At 35.5% G+C, this 15,288-nt stretch overlaps 1 protein-coding gene across 1 annotated transcript in view; it reads left to right on the forward strand.

The window, feature by feature from the left end:
- The window catches only part of LOC136843927 (tetraspanin-1-like), a 168,156-nt gene extending 153,784 nt beyond the window's left edge, over positions 1-14,372 (forward strand). Inside the window, exons 2-5 of the mRNA XM_067112878.1 lie at positions 3,205-3,399; positions 8,303-8,476; positions 8,670-8,885; positions 10,987-14,372. Of these exons, the coding sequence (XP_066968979.1) occupies positions 3,205-3,399; positions 8,303-8,476; positions 8,670-8,885; positions 10,987-11,139 (738 nt within the window). The 3' untranslated portion in view covers positions 11,140-14,372. The remainder of the gene's footprint in view (positions 1-3,204; positions 3,400-8,302; positions 8,477-8,669; positions 8,886-10,986) is intronic.
- The last annotated feature ends 916 nt before the right edge of the window (positions 14,373-15,288 follow it).

Below are 15,288 nucleotides of genomic sequence, written 5' to 3' on the forward strand. Positions count from 1 at the left end.
ATCAGAAGGTATTGATAATATGGAATTTCTTTTGGAATTTGTGTCGGGTGTAGGAACGTAGATGGAATGACATGGTAGGTGGAGGATCAGAAAGCACTGAAATGTAAACTTCGATAATTAAAAGAACAAGGTAACGGAAAATGCGGGGAATTCTGGATTACCTTTCCTTGTGTCATTCAAACATACGCGTCATATCGCAAATAGTCAGGACGAACGAACGGAAGGAAAAAATAACTGTTTACGCTAGTTAGTAATAGTAGTAGTATTAATAGTCATTTAAAGAATAGCTAATAAGTATGATAATTATAAAAATAAGGAAAGCTCAGTTGAAAGTCTTTACGGGAACAGAAGTGTTTTGGGTGAGGCCAACATCATGTGGATACCAAGCCAAATATTTTTGCAAGCCCGCTTGCCTTAATCTCACGGTTCCTTGGTTCTATATCCCTTCTCTTTGCCTATTTTTGCATGTGTTTTTCATCTCATTATCGTGGGTGGCTTCCCTGCCAGTCATCTGGACAGAGCGTTCCTCTTTTCCTTCATATATGTGGGTATGTTTATATGTTTGTATAGATTCCACGTATTTGGTAAGGCGCTGAGGATGTTTTCAAACGTAGCCCATCCGGATAGGACTGTGAAAATGACGTTTCTTACTAAATTTGGAGTTACGGTGCAAGGCCTAAGGCCGCTGTTCGAATTACTGTGCAAGCCGCGGAGCACTGGACAAATTACATTACAAGGCTTGGAGCGCTGGGTATATCACATTGCAAGGCTTAGAGTGCTGGAAAAAATTACATTGCCAGTCTTAGAACGTAGACTAACTCGTGTCAGGATTGTGATATGGATGTAGAAGGCAAGCCTAGGCAGTTTTCCATACAAAGTCTGTGGGCCTTGTCCTTCATCTGCAACACTGCGCTTTCCCCAGAAGTTTTTCAGACTCACACTGACCGTAATTTGGGATGAGGATTACCTAAAACTTGATCGACGTCTTGTGAGGAGTTGGCTCAAACCTCATTGTTAACCAGGGTATGAGTAGTTGTATGTCCCTCCTGAGAACCCTCGCTGGAATTTTTTCACATTGGTTGAGTCGAATCACAGAGTAAAAGGTAGCTACGGTAGTATACTGCCCTAAAATGGAAAACTGCAGTATCTGCAAAATTTTCTAAACTGGGATATGCCACTTATTGGCCTCGTGAAACATTAATACACAAGTTACTGCAGTTTCAGAATGATTCTTCAATGATTTCCACGAGTATTTAGGGGGTCCCATTTGCAGTATCTGCAAAATCAGTAGTAAGGCGAGGGGGTATCTACCATTTTTCTCAGTTTTGTTATTTTCCAGACACTGCAGTCTTCCATTTTAGGGCAGAATAGTCAAGTGTTACTGGCGTTGTCTGTAATGGTCAGAAAACTTCAATCGCAAGGTGTCCCTTTTGGGGAGAATAATTTGTACCGAATGAATGTCCGTCAGAACAGTACCCACAGCAGCGCATTCCATCAGAAAGAAAGTACACCCTGCTATGGATATTTCGCAGCTCAAGGAGATCATATTTGCATTTCAAAGAGGGGCTTTTCTATTCGCTAATAAAAAAAGACAAAAAAAAAAAAAAAAAAAAACATTCTTCTTTGTTCCGTCGTAGGGAGTCGTCAGAAATTTTGTCGAACGCGGAAGAGCTCTGAGTTTGGTGGTGACATTTTCACTTCTGTTCTCAGAAGCCAGGAGGAAGGAATAGTGAATGCTCACCAGGTGGCAAAACCAGTTTTCATTCACCCGATCTTGCTACTTTCTAACTTGGTGTCGCCTCCATCGCTCCCCTTATTGCTAATTTTGTTTTCGCACCGTATTTTCTTGTTAGAGATTTCTTCCCTGCTTCTCTGTGGGTTTTCTTTGATTTTGACGATTAAGGTTTGGTTGTTAATCAGAAATATACAAAAAGAACGGGAATGAAACGTGTGAGAGGCGTTGGTAGTTCCAGTGTTTGACAGTGTTATTATTATTATTATTATTATTATTATTATTATTATTATTATTATTATTATTATTATTATTATTATTATTATTATTCAAAGGCATAAACGTGCTTAGTAAACTTCCAGATAATAAGAGATCCGTGTACGAAAAAAAAAGTGTTGAAACGACTTGAATAAGTGTCTGTATGCACACTAGTTCATTATGGACTTTATCCCCTCCATAAAGTGGCGACTTCCTCACTAAATTTAAAAAGTTCTTGGGGTCTTTAAAGTGCAGCTAGATATTAAGTGTTAGGACCGAAGGTTTGTTCCGCGTATGAACAACTTTATAAATGTTTACGTTGTTCGTACTTCCTGTTTAGTAGTAAAAAAAATATGTATATAAATATAAAAAGAAATTTTGCCCTGTCAAATAAATTCTAGTTGCTGGCAGCAGCTGTAGGCAGTGTGTATTGTAAACAAAGGCAAGGCTGTACCCAGGTGGCGGTCATTCTCGTTGTCGTAGGCTGCTTGATCAAACATTAAAGAATCGTCTCGCTTTTTAAAGTGTGGTCACAATTCAGGTGCAGTTTCAGAGCTAATGGCTTTTGTAATTGGGTAAATGATAACGAGAAAATTCTCCGTAATTTATGAATATTCTCTGTAATGTATATTCCTGTCATTGGTAGCTACAAGCATCAGTTACCAACAATGCCTTAGGCTCAACAGCTTGTAGCTGTTACGAGCCACTATCAGTAGTGCGTGGGATTAAAAGATGCCGCGCATTATCATACAATTTTGATGTTGTTGTTATAGTTTATCTTGAGTTGATAAACTCATTCTGTCGCTTAGGGAAGATAAAGTGTGATTTCTTGGAGTATGACATCATGTTGCGGGATTATCAAGGCTCACAGGAAAAAGTTTGACAGAACCCAGACTGTACATTGAGAATAGAATAGAATATAGAATTTAGACCAAAAGCCAAGCGTTGGGACCTATGTGGTCATTCAGCGCTGAAAGGGAAACTACATATATATTATATATATATATATATATATATATATATATATATATATATATATATATATATATATAGAGAGAGAGAGAGAGAGAGAGAGAGAGAGAGAGAGAGAGAGAGAGAGAGAGAGAGAGAGAGAGAGAAGTAGTTTAGTTTTCAATGTGAAACTGTATCGCCTTCTGATTGTACAGAGATTTCGTGCTGTGTCAAACTGATTTCATTTTTTCTTATGCTTGCAGTTACTTGGAGGCGCGTTGTTGGGAACAGCATTATGGATGTACCTGGACGGTGCCAATATGGCCCCCGTGACAACGGATATCGAAGGCTATAACTACGTTCTCTACTTCTTGATGGCCGTCGGAGGCGTCATGTTCATCATGGGCTTCCTGGGCTGCTGCGGTGCCTTCCAAGAATCTCAGTGCATGTTGGCTACCGTAAGTATCTCGATTTATTATTCATTATTATTATTATTATTATTATTATTATTATTATTATTATTATTATTATTATTGTTATTATTCAGAAGATGAAATGTATTCATAAGGAACAAGTCCACCAAAGGGGCCATTGGCTTAAAATTCAAGCTTCCAAAGAATATTAAGATGTTCATTAGGAAGAAGTAAAAGGAGGTAGAGGGAAATATGTAAAGAAGAGATCCCACTTATTAAAAAAGAAAAAATAAGTTAATAAATTAATAAATAGATAAAAATGTATTAAAATGCAAAGCCACACACCTGAGAAATTGGAATTGGAATATAAGATTCGAGGCCAAAGGTCAAGCGCTGGGACCTACGAGGTCATTCAGCGCTGACACACACCTGAGAAGACGGTGCACATCCCAGTTCATGGGATATCTCGAAATCTTATTCATTTTCAAATGACTCTCCTTTTCCCTTCAAACATTGTTGTAATGCTGATGTATAACTCTTATCATGGAAGCCCTCTTTACAATATCATTAAAATAATCAGAAATGTAGACATAAGTAAACAATGTTGAATGATGTGAGAAGCAGTTAACGTCCGTTGATGCAGATTTTAACATTTTACATTTCACATGGTACAGTATTATGAATTTTTCATATGTAGGACTGCTAATGTAATGAACGATTGATTTGAGAGAATTAGCTCTCTCTTAAGGTAAACTTTACGTGGACAGCAGTTGGGTTTTCCTTCTGAGCATTCAGTGTGTAAATTTAAATCTCTCAGGTAATTTTTACTTACATTAATATATACATACAGTATATGTGTGTGTAATTATAATTATATACATATTACATATTTATATTTATATACAAGAAGACCCACCAGCATTGTGTCGAATCCCATACGCATTGTGACACTCATAACTATCTCATATGCATTTCCACTTCGTGAATATCAAGGCCCATCGGCTCCAAACTTCACTATCCATTCGTCCTCCATCCTCTCCACATGACCAGACCATTTTTAAACACGCTGATCTGTCTTTTCACTTTTTCTAACCTTTTACCACTTTGTATTTCCCCATTTGTTGCTCTTGCACTCCTTACTCCACTTATACATATCAAACAGTCCACTTTCCACATATACAGATATAACATTTCATCTCGAGAGATTAAAACATCTTTTCTTCCAATTGCATTCTCCATCCACTCATAGCTTCGTAAAGGAGAGGTGCTCAATAATCCCTTCATACTTTTCAAACTTAGCTGTCAGAGAAACTCGTCTTCCCTCGCGGCCTCTTGCATAGCCTACACGCTGGTGGTACCTTCATTACCTTCATTGCTTGACGTATTCTCTGACTCACCTCATCGTTCATTCTACCATCATCCATTACATTTACTCTCAAGGTACATACGGGAGTCACCTGATACCATTTTTCAACTACTCATGTTAATAGTAGTCATCGCTCCAGGTTGCTAATTTTCATTTACCGTGATACCCTTATATTTTGCTTCCGTTTACTTACAAGTTCGTCAGAAATACTCAACTAGTCTCTGCAGTTTGTTTTCATTATCACTAACTCCATACGGTATGATCTATAAACATCAGATACCATTTTCTTATGCCGCAACCTTGCACCAATATATCTCATTTTATATAAGTTTATGGATTGAAGAGATTGACTGACCAACATGTGGTTGATATTTGCCTCGACAAGAAGAATCATCGGCCATTTCAAGGGATGTGTCCACCTTCCAGGGTGCACACAGGCCTTTCGAAGTAACTTATGTCTGTGTGTTATAACTTAATACCATTGCATTTGCATTGTGTATATATATATATATATATATATATATATATATATATATATATATATATATATTTATATATATATATATATATATATATATATATATATATATATTATTTATATATATATATATATATATATATATATATATATATACTATATAAATTATATATATATATATATATATATATATATATATGTACTGTGTATATATGTGTGTATATGTATGTATGTATGTACAGTGTGTATTGACACCTCAATTTAACGAGGTAACAAAGATTGGTAAATAGCCAACACAAGACCGTGCCTGGAGTAACTTTCGTAGCTTCTAGTGAACAGCGGTTCCATATATAAAACAAATGATAGCCTATCCTAAATGGTATTTTGATATTTTCATTGTCTAAAATATTTATTCGCCTATTCAGTTACAGGTACGTATTTGCTAAATGAATTTTTTTGAAAATACACAGTGTAGTAGTGGATTGTGTAACATAGTAAAAACATAGCCGATTGCTATAGCTCTACCTACTTCCTGGGTATACTTATAAGTTACATTTGTAAAATATACAAAAATAATGTAAAATAAAAAAAAATGTATAGTACACCAAAATAATGTAAAATACAAAAAAGCAATATATAAAAAACTACGAACATCTTTGTTTTACCATAGGTTACTAAACACTACCCCCTCTCTCTCTCTCTCTCTCTCTCTCTCTCTCTCTCTCTCTCTCTCTCTCTCTCTCTCTCTCTCTCTCTCTCTCGGGTACAGTATCTGCATTTCAATTCGTTTATATCAGTGCAGAATAGTACGAAATACAGCAGTGTAATGTGGCATACATATATTTTTCAGTCTATGTATTTGAGCATCAATACACGTATTTATGGCTTTAAGGCAAACTGCGCACTTGCTTTGCTTTTGCTTCTCTCTCTCTCTCTCTCTCTCTCTCTCTCTCTCTCTCTCTCTCTCTCTCTCTCTCTCTCTCTCTCGTTTATGATATTGCGTGCGTGTGCGTACGTATTTACAGACGACTGGCTAAATGCGAGTCGTCACAGATCCAACCAGGCTTAATAAACTTATTGGCTCATTTAATAATTCACTGCTATTTCTTATAATTAAAAAACCACTTGCTATTTCAATGACCTGTGCTCAGCAAAAGCAGGGGACACAGGCAGCAGCAGAACCTGCATAAACAACTAAGATGAGAATCAGCTGTTTTCCGATTTTAGTTGCTGCAACTTCTTCATTCTCTGCGTCTTTACCGTAACACCCGAACGTGTATTTAGAATTGCATAACAGTCGTCAACTTGTTGAAAACTTGCTTTTATCAGTGGTGACTTCCATGAGCGAAAATGAATTTTTATTCATCCTTCGCGCAGTGGAGAAAAAGGTTGTAGCTGCGGCTGAAGAAACGAATAAACGTTTTGCAATTTGTTTGTTTAAATTGCAAAACGTTCAGCAACTTGCACATGATTCGTTTCTTCAGCCGCAGTTACAACCTTTTTCTCCATTGCGCGAACGACGAATAAAAATTCATTTTCATTTTTACTCATGGAAGTCACCACTCATAATGAGCAAGTTTTCAACAAGTCGACAACTGTTTGTTTAAATAAAGATAAGCTTCATTCATAAATTAAGCTTTAATTGACAAAAAAGTAAAAAATGGTAACGCTGACGGTCAAACTCCGTCAGCCGTGTCTGAGAATATAAACATTACCGGAGTGCAAATGGCGCATGATGACAATAATAAGTGCCGTATAGTAGGATAAAGTAAATCAGCAGTTTTATTTAAAAGTACAGTCAATTTAGGTACAGCTATGTTATTTGACTTTTGCAAATGGATGCTGTTAAAATTTCAGAGCACGTTCTCTGTGAAACAAAATCCCAGTAATAAAATTCTTATATGAATTGTTTTTAAAGATTTTATTATTAACAATAATAATTTGCGGTAGTGTGATTGTTCTGAAATACTTACACGGTTCTTATATGCATGGAATTACACTTCATTTAACCAAAGATCTCAGAATTTCTTAGTACCTGGTAGCCAGCTATACAAACTGATACTTTCCCTTTTTGAAAAAATTACTTTACAAGCATAAATTTAGCAGTCTAGCAGACACATTACACTGTGACTAGGCTGTACTGTACAGTCTAGTGAGAACTTTTATCAAAACTAAAAGATAATCACATACACTTTACTTGCAAAGTCAATAGCTTAAAACTAAAATTTTTTTATTGCCGTTCACAATGACGAGTCTGGAAGTAACGAAATTCGCTAAGTTGAGTTGCAAATCATTTTTATATATATATGCTACTTAATTATGCACAGAAGAATTCATGGTAATAAACTTGATTAGCAAGACAAAATGTATTTGTAAAAAGTATACACTTTGTAAACTTTATACATTACTTTGGATCCATGTGTGTATATATATATATATATATATATATATATATATATATATATATATATATATATATATATATATATATATATATATATATATATATAGAGAGAGAGAGAGAGAGAGAGAGAGAGAGAGAGAGAGAGAGAGAGAGAGAGAGAGAGAGAGAGAGAGAGAATGTATGTACAGTGGTGTTGGATTCTAATATATCTAGTCCCGAGGTAGAGGAGCTGCTGGTGGGGATTGTGAATCTTCTTTGGAAAGAAATATCTCACAAAAAGCAGATGAGCCTCTCTCTAACATAAGGCTAACAGCAGCCACGTACGACTGGTCAGTACGTATATTAACTGAAGACTGCACTGCCAAGGACCCAGAATTGTAGTTTAGGATACAGATCCACTATACTCTCAGGCTGAGGAGAGCTGAATGAAGGGTTGTTGTGGGAAGACTTAACCCCATAATAGTAGGTGAGCCATGTCTCCTAAGGTAAACTACAGTATTGCCCTTCAATCATGTGCTTCTGGGAAAGGAAAATCCATTTGCAACATTTTTGCTCCTCTTCATTGCTGCAGAGCAGCGTCAATGTAATAGTATTTGATAATGTCATCAAGCCCCATGTACAGTATGTATTTATCTGTAACAGATCAGTTTCCCAAGGTTTGTTGTGGTTCTACTGCATAAAAAAATCTTTTCTCCAACAGTTCTTCGCTCTGGTATTGGTGTTGTTTGCTGGTCAGATTGCTGCTGGAATCTGGCTGAAGTCGAATGAAGGACGATTCACAAGTCTGGCAGAGAGTTCGCTTGCCAGTTCTATCCAACACGATTATGGATTTGCCGAAATGAAAACTAGCGCCTTTGATGTTATCCAGAGGGAGGTAAGTAAACAAGGCAATGTTTTTCATTTACAAAAGATCAGCCACTCTCTTAGTCCTTTCTGTAAGGCAGTGGATTTACATAAGAAAATTTCTCTCTCAGGATGATTAATTTGTTTCATATGTCAGAAAGAAAATTTGGCGATCCTTTCTCTATTCATTACAGCTTTGGTAATCCTTTATGTATGCATTACAGCTTAAGTGCTGTGGTGCAATTAGTCCAAGTGACTGGGCTGAATCCCGTTACAATGGAGCTGACGAGAAAGGTGCTGGCATGGAAATTGGAGTCTCTGGAGTGCTGGGTACTTACAAGGTGCCTCCTTCATGTTGTGTGAGCGAAGACGAGACTGTGTGCGAGTTAGCTCGTGAAGTTCCTTTAGCAGGCCATCTCCCTGGTACCATCCATTCTGAGGTAAAACAAGGAAATCGTTTATTTATAATTTATAACTTTTCCTTGCAATGAATTTGTTTACAAAGTATTTTGAAGGGTTTCCCTTATACAGGGTGTACTTTAAAATTTGTAGTTGTTATTTTACAAGACAGAGCTCTATTTCTTAAGCATTGGTAAAAGGGTTCATTTTTTACAGTATTTATTGATTACTTGGTTTTTTGTCACTAAGCTTAATTTTTTTTTAATATTTAAAGGCAGTCATTCTTACATGAAATGTTTGTATGTGTTTCTAAATAAATATACAGTAAATTCTTAATTTGTTATTTACAGTGCATTTATATTTTTCTGTTGTTGTCTTAATATTTGCTATTGTATTAAATGGTTATAATTTTGTAGACTTATCTTCATGACAGGAGTTGAATATAGTTGTCTGTATAAATTCTATGCAAGGGAAGTAATTCTTTTGACATATGATATCATCGCATATGGTGGGTTTAGTTTATACCAACAGGTAGCTTATTGGCAGAAAAAATTGACTAAGCTGTGTTTACATACCAATTATTATTAACAACACTAAAAAAGCAGTCATTGTTGTGGGTGATATCCATTTACTTCCATCCAGTGCCTTGCCTTGAAGAACATGAATTAATTTTACCCCTCTTGCAGCATGATTACCAAAAAGAACATGAACAAAGTTAGCTATTGTCCTTTAGAAAAACAGTATTTAAATGTACCTGGTGGTTATTAAATTTAAAAAGTTTTCATCCAAAAAAGTAAAGCATAAAGCATAAATTGTGGAATATCACTAGACTATCCTAACCTTTGTTGTGTAGGTACAGTGCCAAAGGCTCTCATGCCATGCGTGAGCTTGAAATTTTTGACTGGCCACTCATTTTATGACTGTCCATGTAATTTGAATACCTGAAAATCTTGAGCTTATCACATTGTCTAGTCCTTCAAGGAGTGGCTGCTGTTACATATTCATGATGATGAAAATCAGACGCCAGATCTTTTAAAAAATTATGTCATGGGGAAATTTATATGTCCATCATACAGATACAAATTTATTTGTAAAATTTCTTCTGGTTACTTTTCCTTATGGGACGCAGTGTTTACCAGTGTTCTTTTGTCAGAAACTTTGGACATTTATTGTGAAGTTCATGCTGCTACCTTAAGAGTGGACTCTTGCAATATGGAGATGTTTATTTTTTCAAGAACATTATAACCAATATTTTCTGAAGTATGGAGAGTCCATTATTGATTGAGTGGTCAGAGCACTTTTGTGGTCCAGTAGGACACACAGTAGATTAAGTAAAGTAAGATCAGTTTAGGTAGCAGCCAAAGCCCGCTAGTGCCATGAAGTTTTTCAGAATGCATAGTTTTGGGATTTAATTTTTGAATCCCAAAGTGGTTCAAGAGAAATAAAAGCTGCAAGATTTCTCACTCATGCTGTAGTCTGTTTATAGGGGTAAAAATTCAGTGGTGCTTTAGTTTTGGGATTTTTAACAAGGTGATGTACTGCTAAGGTAAAGTTACTTTTTCTTCTTTGCTGGAAGCGCAGTCAGTTTGTTATACAGTGCAGTATAGGAGTTTTGTGTGCATGTTAGCCAAATGCTGTTTGTTTTTGTAACTATTGCAACTCATAATCAATTGCAGAATTTTTCTTGTATCTTTTTTTTAAATTAGGCTGAACAACTTGGCAGTTAGGAACATTTTTTTATCATTCTATTGCTGACCTACTATTATTTACATGTATTTTAAATTCATCATTCCCCTATCATATGTGATAGCAGAGCAAAGACCATTGATCTTTAACATGGTCTGTAGTTCAGTAATCCAATTTTGGAGAGTTGATATTATCCCAACACACTTAATTATAAGATATGACTGATAAGGTACAGTTGCACTACCTTACAACAACAAGTGAAATATGTTTGTTTTATGCGTTTTACTGTACTAGTAAACACTTCAAAATCATATGGAGCTGGATTTCATACTGTATTTTTTATTAGTAACTAACTGCTGTAATTTATGTAAAGAATTAAGCTTTTGGCCCTTAACATATTATTTTGTAAGTTACTGTGATAGTATCTTGAATGTTCATATTTTGATGTAATTACAGGGTTGTTCAAAGAGGATGATACAGTTGATCCACAAACACAGCTATGAAGTCCTTGGAGTTGTTGCAGCTATAGTACTCATTGAAGTTCTCGCCATGATCTTCTCTATGGTCCTGTGCTGCACTGTCCGTCGCATTGACCATGTAAAGGCCTAGGAGGAAAACAGCTCCCCAATATATGACCTGGGGATGGAGAGTGAAGATGATGATCCTACTGTTTGAAAGGGATTGCTTGGGTTTCCACCTGTACATTGACTCAATTTTTCTGATGCTTAGTTCAGAAAGTAAACTTCTATGAAGATAGAATTAGTATACAAGTATTTAGCAAAGTAGGGGGAGAGAGCTGCACAGAAAGGTATATACTTAAATACTTTTTTATTCTTGAAATTTGTGGTTGAATTCCTGAAAAGTAAGGCGTAGATACTGTATTCCTTATAAGTTATAGTAGCTCATATTTCACAACTTGATACACATGCTTAAAAGAAGCCAAAGTTTATGATACTAGGACATACTAAGTTTGATTTCATTTTTGCATTTATGGAATGGTGCCGGAAGAGATGTTCATATTTAATGATGACTGTTCTTGGATTGTGAGCAAATAACAGCGTTCTCTTAGAAGATAGAAAATACAGTACAGGGGTAGATTTAGCAGAAAACAAAAGCCTATTTTTGTATTTAATGAATTCAAGAATTGATTTAAAAAGAAGCAGCAAATGAGGTTTTTTTTATGAAGTGTTCACTACTTTGATATCTATTTCTGCGTAACATGCATATTTGGTTGCATTATTTTTATGATCTCTTGTTAATACTCTTCTTCTGTTAGGTATAAAGAAAATGATAAGTGCTTACACTGGCTCTTCATGAATAAAGTAGTTTTGTACAGCATGTTACTGGGACCAGCATGATACGTAGTTACAAGTCAGTGGATAGGTTGGTGTTAACCTCATGGTGTGTTCAATCAGGGAGGTGTGTGTTTGCATTTCACACATTTCTGCTCTCATTTTGATACAAGTAAAAAGCTAAACTAATAACTACTTGTATTCATTTTAGAGTTGAGAACTTGTAAGTCATTTGTGATTATAACATGACTGGCAAATCAAAATTTATAGGAAAATATAAAAAATATTCTTAAGCATTTTATTACTTTAGCTTGTTTTCCCTCTCTCTCTCTCTCTCTCTCTCTTTCTCTCTGTCTTGAGGCAGTCACACAAGAACCAAAGTCGTATTTTTGTTCGTTTGTTTGGCTACTAATCATTTCAATATACCTTTTGAAGTTGTAATGTACAACCCCATAGATCTGTAGCAGTGTTGTGGGGTGATGGTTGTTGCTGTAGCTGCGGCTGGTATTTCTGAACTTAACTTCACTGTAAATATTACACAAACACACTAAGGAATAGTTTCCCCCTCTACCAAGATGATAAATAACCATCACATTCCTTTAAAAGCATGGAATTAATGAAAGTGAAATGAGCATATGATATGCAGTGTGCGTTTACACATCCAGTATTAAGTATATGCAATATATGCTTCTTCAGTGTATATGTAAATGCATAGTTTTATTGTATACTAACTTTATAAATTTGTAATATATAGTATACTTTAACTTATTGTACATATATACTGGTGATGTTTTATTGCTCCTTATAGAACAGAGCATCTCTGCTGTATGTGTCTGCACGGAAGTTTACATCGCATATCATAACCTTTTGGTATAGTGTTGAAATTGCTGTGCATTTATCTAAAGTGTTCACAGATGTTAACAAAATTTTATGCACATTATGGTTCTGGTAACTGCTATGTATCAGCATATAATACATTTATTTTGTGTATAGTAGATGTTTGAAGTGAGTGAATAACAGAGTACAGGAAATATTTATACCTGTTTATGCCTTAGCTCCAGTTTGAGGTCAGTGATAAGAATACACATTTATGTATTTATTGAATTAAAATGATACGCAAAAAACAAAAGTTTTTCATTATGTATGGAAAGAATTTTTTTTTTCTCCATCACATACTGTGTCAGAGGCAGAAGTCTGGTAATTGATGTTTTTTTGAAAGTGTTCCCTTACCACATGGATGTCTGTTTCTATTATTTAATTTTAGAATTTGTCTCCTTTGTAAGGTATTTAGTGCCAATGCTGTTGAATATTCAAAACTCAGATTTTTATAATTTATTTTAAGTATGATTCTTTTTCATTTTATGTGAAATGTTGAAATTTTTTGTGCAACAAATTTCTGTTAGAATGTAAGTTAGTAGTCTAATATTCCTGTATTTTCTGAATATCCTAAAATTAGGAATATGAACCTATTATTATGAAACTGTGCATCTTGGAAGTATTTTTTTCGTTAGTTTCAAAATTTATTTTGAAGTACTCACATTTATTACACAAGCAAAAAGGTTATAGGTGTTTTGCATTTACTTTTATTTTTCTAGATCTTGGTGAATTATCAAGATTACCAACATTTCATGTTCAAGTTTGTACAAAGAATATATTCATTAGTTTTTGTTTAGATGTATTTAAATTCCATATTTAGCTTGGGCCATAATTTTAGATAGAAACTTTTTTGGATGAGGTGATATAGCATTTGCCATTCTAGTTATCTCTTTAGTCTTGACAGTTATTCCAGGATGCACCTCTCCTTTGTACATAAAAATTTGTGCATCAAATTGCCACACAGCATGTAGGAACCAAGTGATAGGAATTGTGATTCTTTACCTCATTTGAAATTGAATATGGTTGTTGAAGAAAACTACTGATGTCTTGGGATAAAGATATGATCTCTAATTCACCAAATTTGACACTGTTGCCATGGCAACATCATTTATGGTAATATTGCAACTATTTACACATTAGCCATGGTTAACAGGGCTTGAACCATTTCCTCTAGTGCTTCTTATTGTAGACAGACATCCCATTGTACAAAGCTGTGTTAAACAGATGTAAACACCATTTTCAGTATCATTTGTCCTCCACTTTAATGACAATAAGAAGAATTGAAGTAAATCCTTCACATATACATTATATGTGTTGTTCCGAGAAAAATAAAGTAAATAAATGAACGACATATCAGTATTTTTTTTTTTCAACAGTGAAGCACAACTTGGTGCTATATGCTCGTGCTGAATACCCTTAACAGTGCTGACCCAAAACTAAGTCCATGCAATAGTGCAACTCATCAGCCAGATTTGCTACACATTAGTGATTGTGCTAATGCTGGGCTTACTTACTAAAACACATTATTCACTGGTTACGGATATAAATCTTAGGTCAGCACTGATTTCATTGCTACTCCCATGTCAAGATTTTTGTGACGTCTACTCATCATCTTGTGAAAACTTCCAAATTTGTTTGTAATCATGCTAGAATAAATAACCTCAAATTGACAAAGATTGTTATTACATCATGTTTATGTGTAGAGTTATACACTGTTTAAAGTGAAAAGTTTCTAACGAGTTTGCTGTTACTTTCATGTATCATTGACTCTCTCTCCACAGTGGTGTGTTCTGATGGCAATACAAATGATTACCTTTATTTAAGAGTGTCTTTCAGGATAAGCTGGAATTGGTCAAAAACTTGGTAACATAGTAGTAAACCAGGTGGTTAACAAGGAGGTAGAACTAGGGAGCATCCCTCACTCACCAACCGTCCCATCACTTTTCTTTGGCAGCTATAAGGGAAGGGCATGTGTTGCTCTCCTGTCTTCTAACCAGTTGAAAACTTGGGCTGTAGTTAGTGAATATACATCCATTTTCTGCCGTGTCTGGCCTTTTTTTGCTTTTTATTCCTATGGATAAAAAACAGCAATTTTAAGAAATTTGCATTTTTCCTAACATGCAAACTTGGGTGTATCGTGCATTTCCTGTTGTGACAAGTGGTCTTCAGTTACGCCATACGCGCTTGCTTCAGTGGCAAATGAAGATGCACTGGACCACCTCAGGATTCTCCTCATCTTGACCCCCTGAGTTGCAAGGTAAGAGAGAACTCAGCAGTGTGGTTGGGTGACAGAAACGTCTTTAAAGGGAGTTCAGTTGTACTCTTCCTCTAATAATGCTCCTGTTTTCAGACTCACCGAAGGAGGGGTGGAGCTCACACCTGAGAGGAAGGTTCATTTCAGGCTTACCTCGTCCGCACAGCGTCCTAGAAATGCAGTCAGTTTTTAGTCACTTGGTAGTATTGATGAGGGACAATAGAACCGTCCGGCTTTTGTCAACAAACAGGGATGTTATCTCCTGACCCTGTCACTTGGCAGTGCAAATGTATGAGCTGGCTGTGTTTTATGCTGTTAGTTAACTGCAAGAGACAT

The sequence above is a fragment of the Macrobrachium rosenbergii genome, chromosome 12, assembly GCF_040412425.1.
Source record: "Macrobrachium rosenbergii isolate ZJJX-2024 chromosome 12, ASM4041242v1, whole genome shotgun sequence".
Classification (NCBI taxonomy): Eukaryota; Metazoa; Arthropoda; class Malacostraca; order Decapoda; family Palaemonidae; genus Macrobrachium; species Macrobrachium rosenbergii.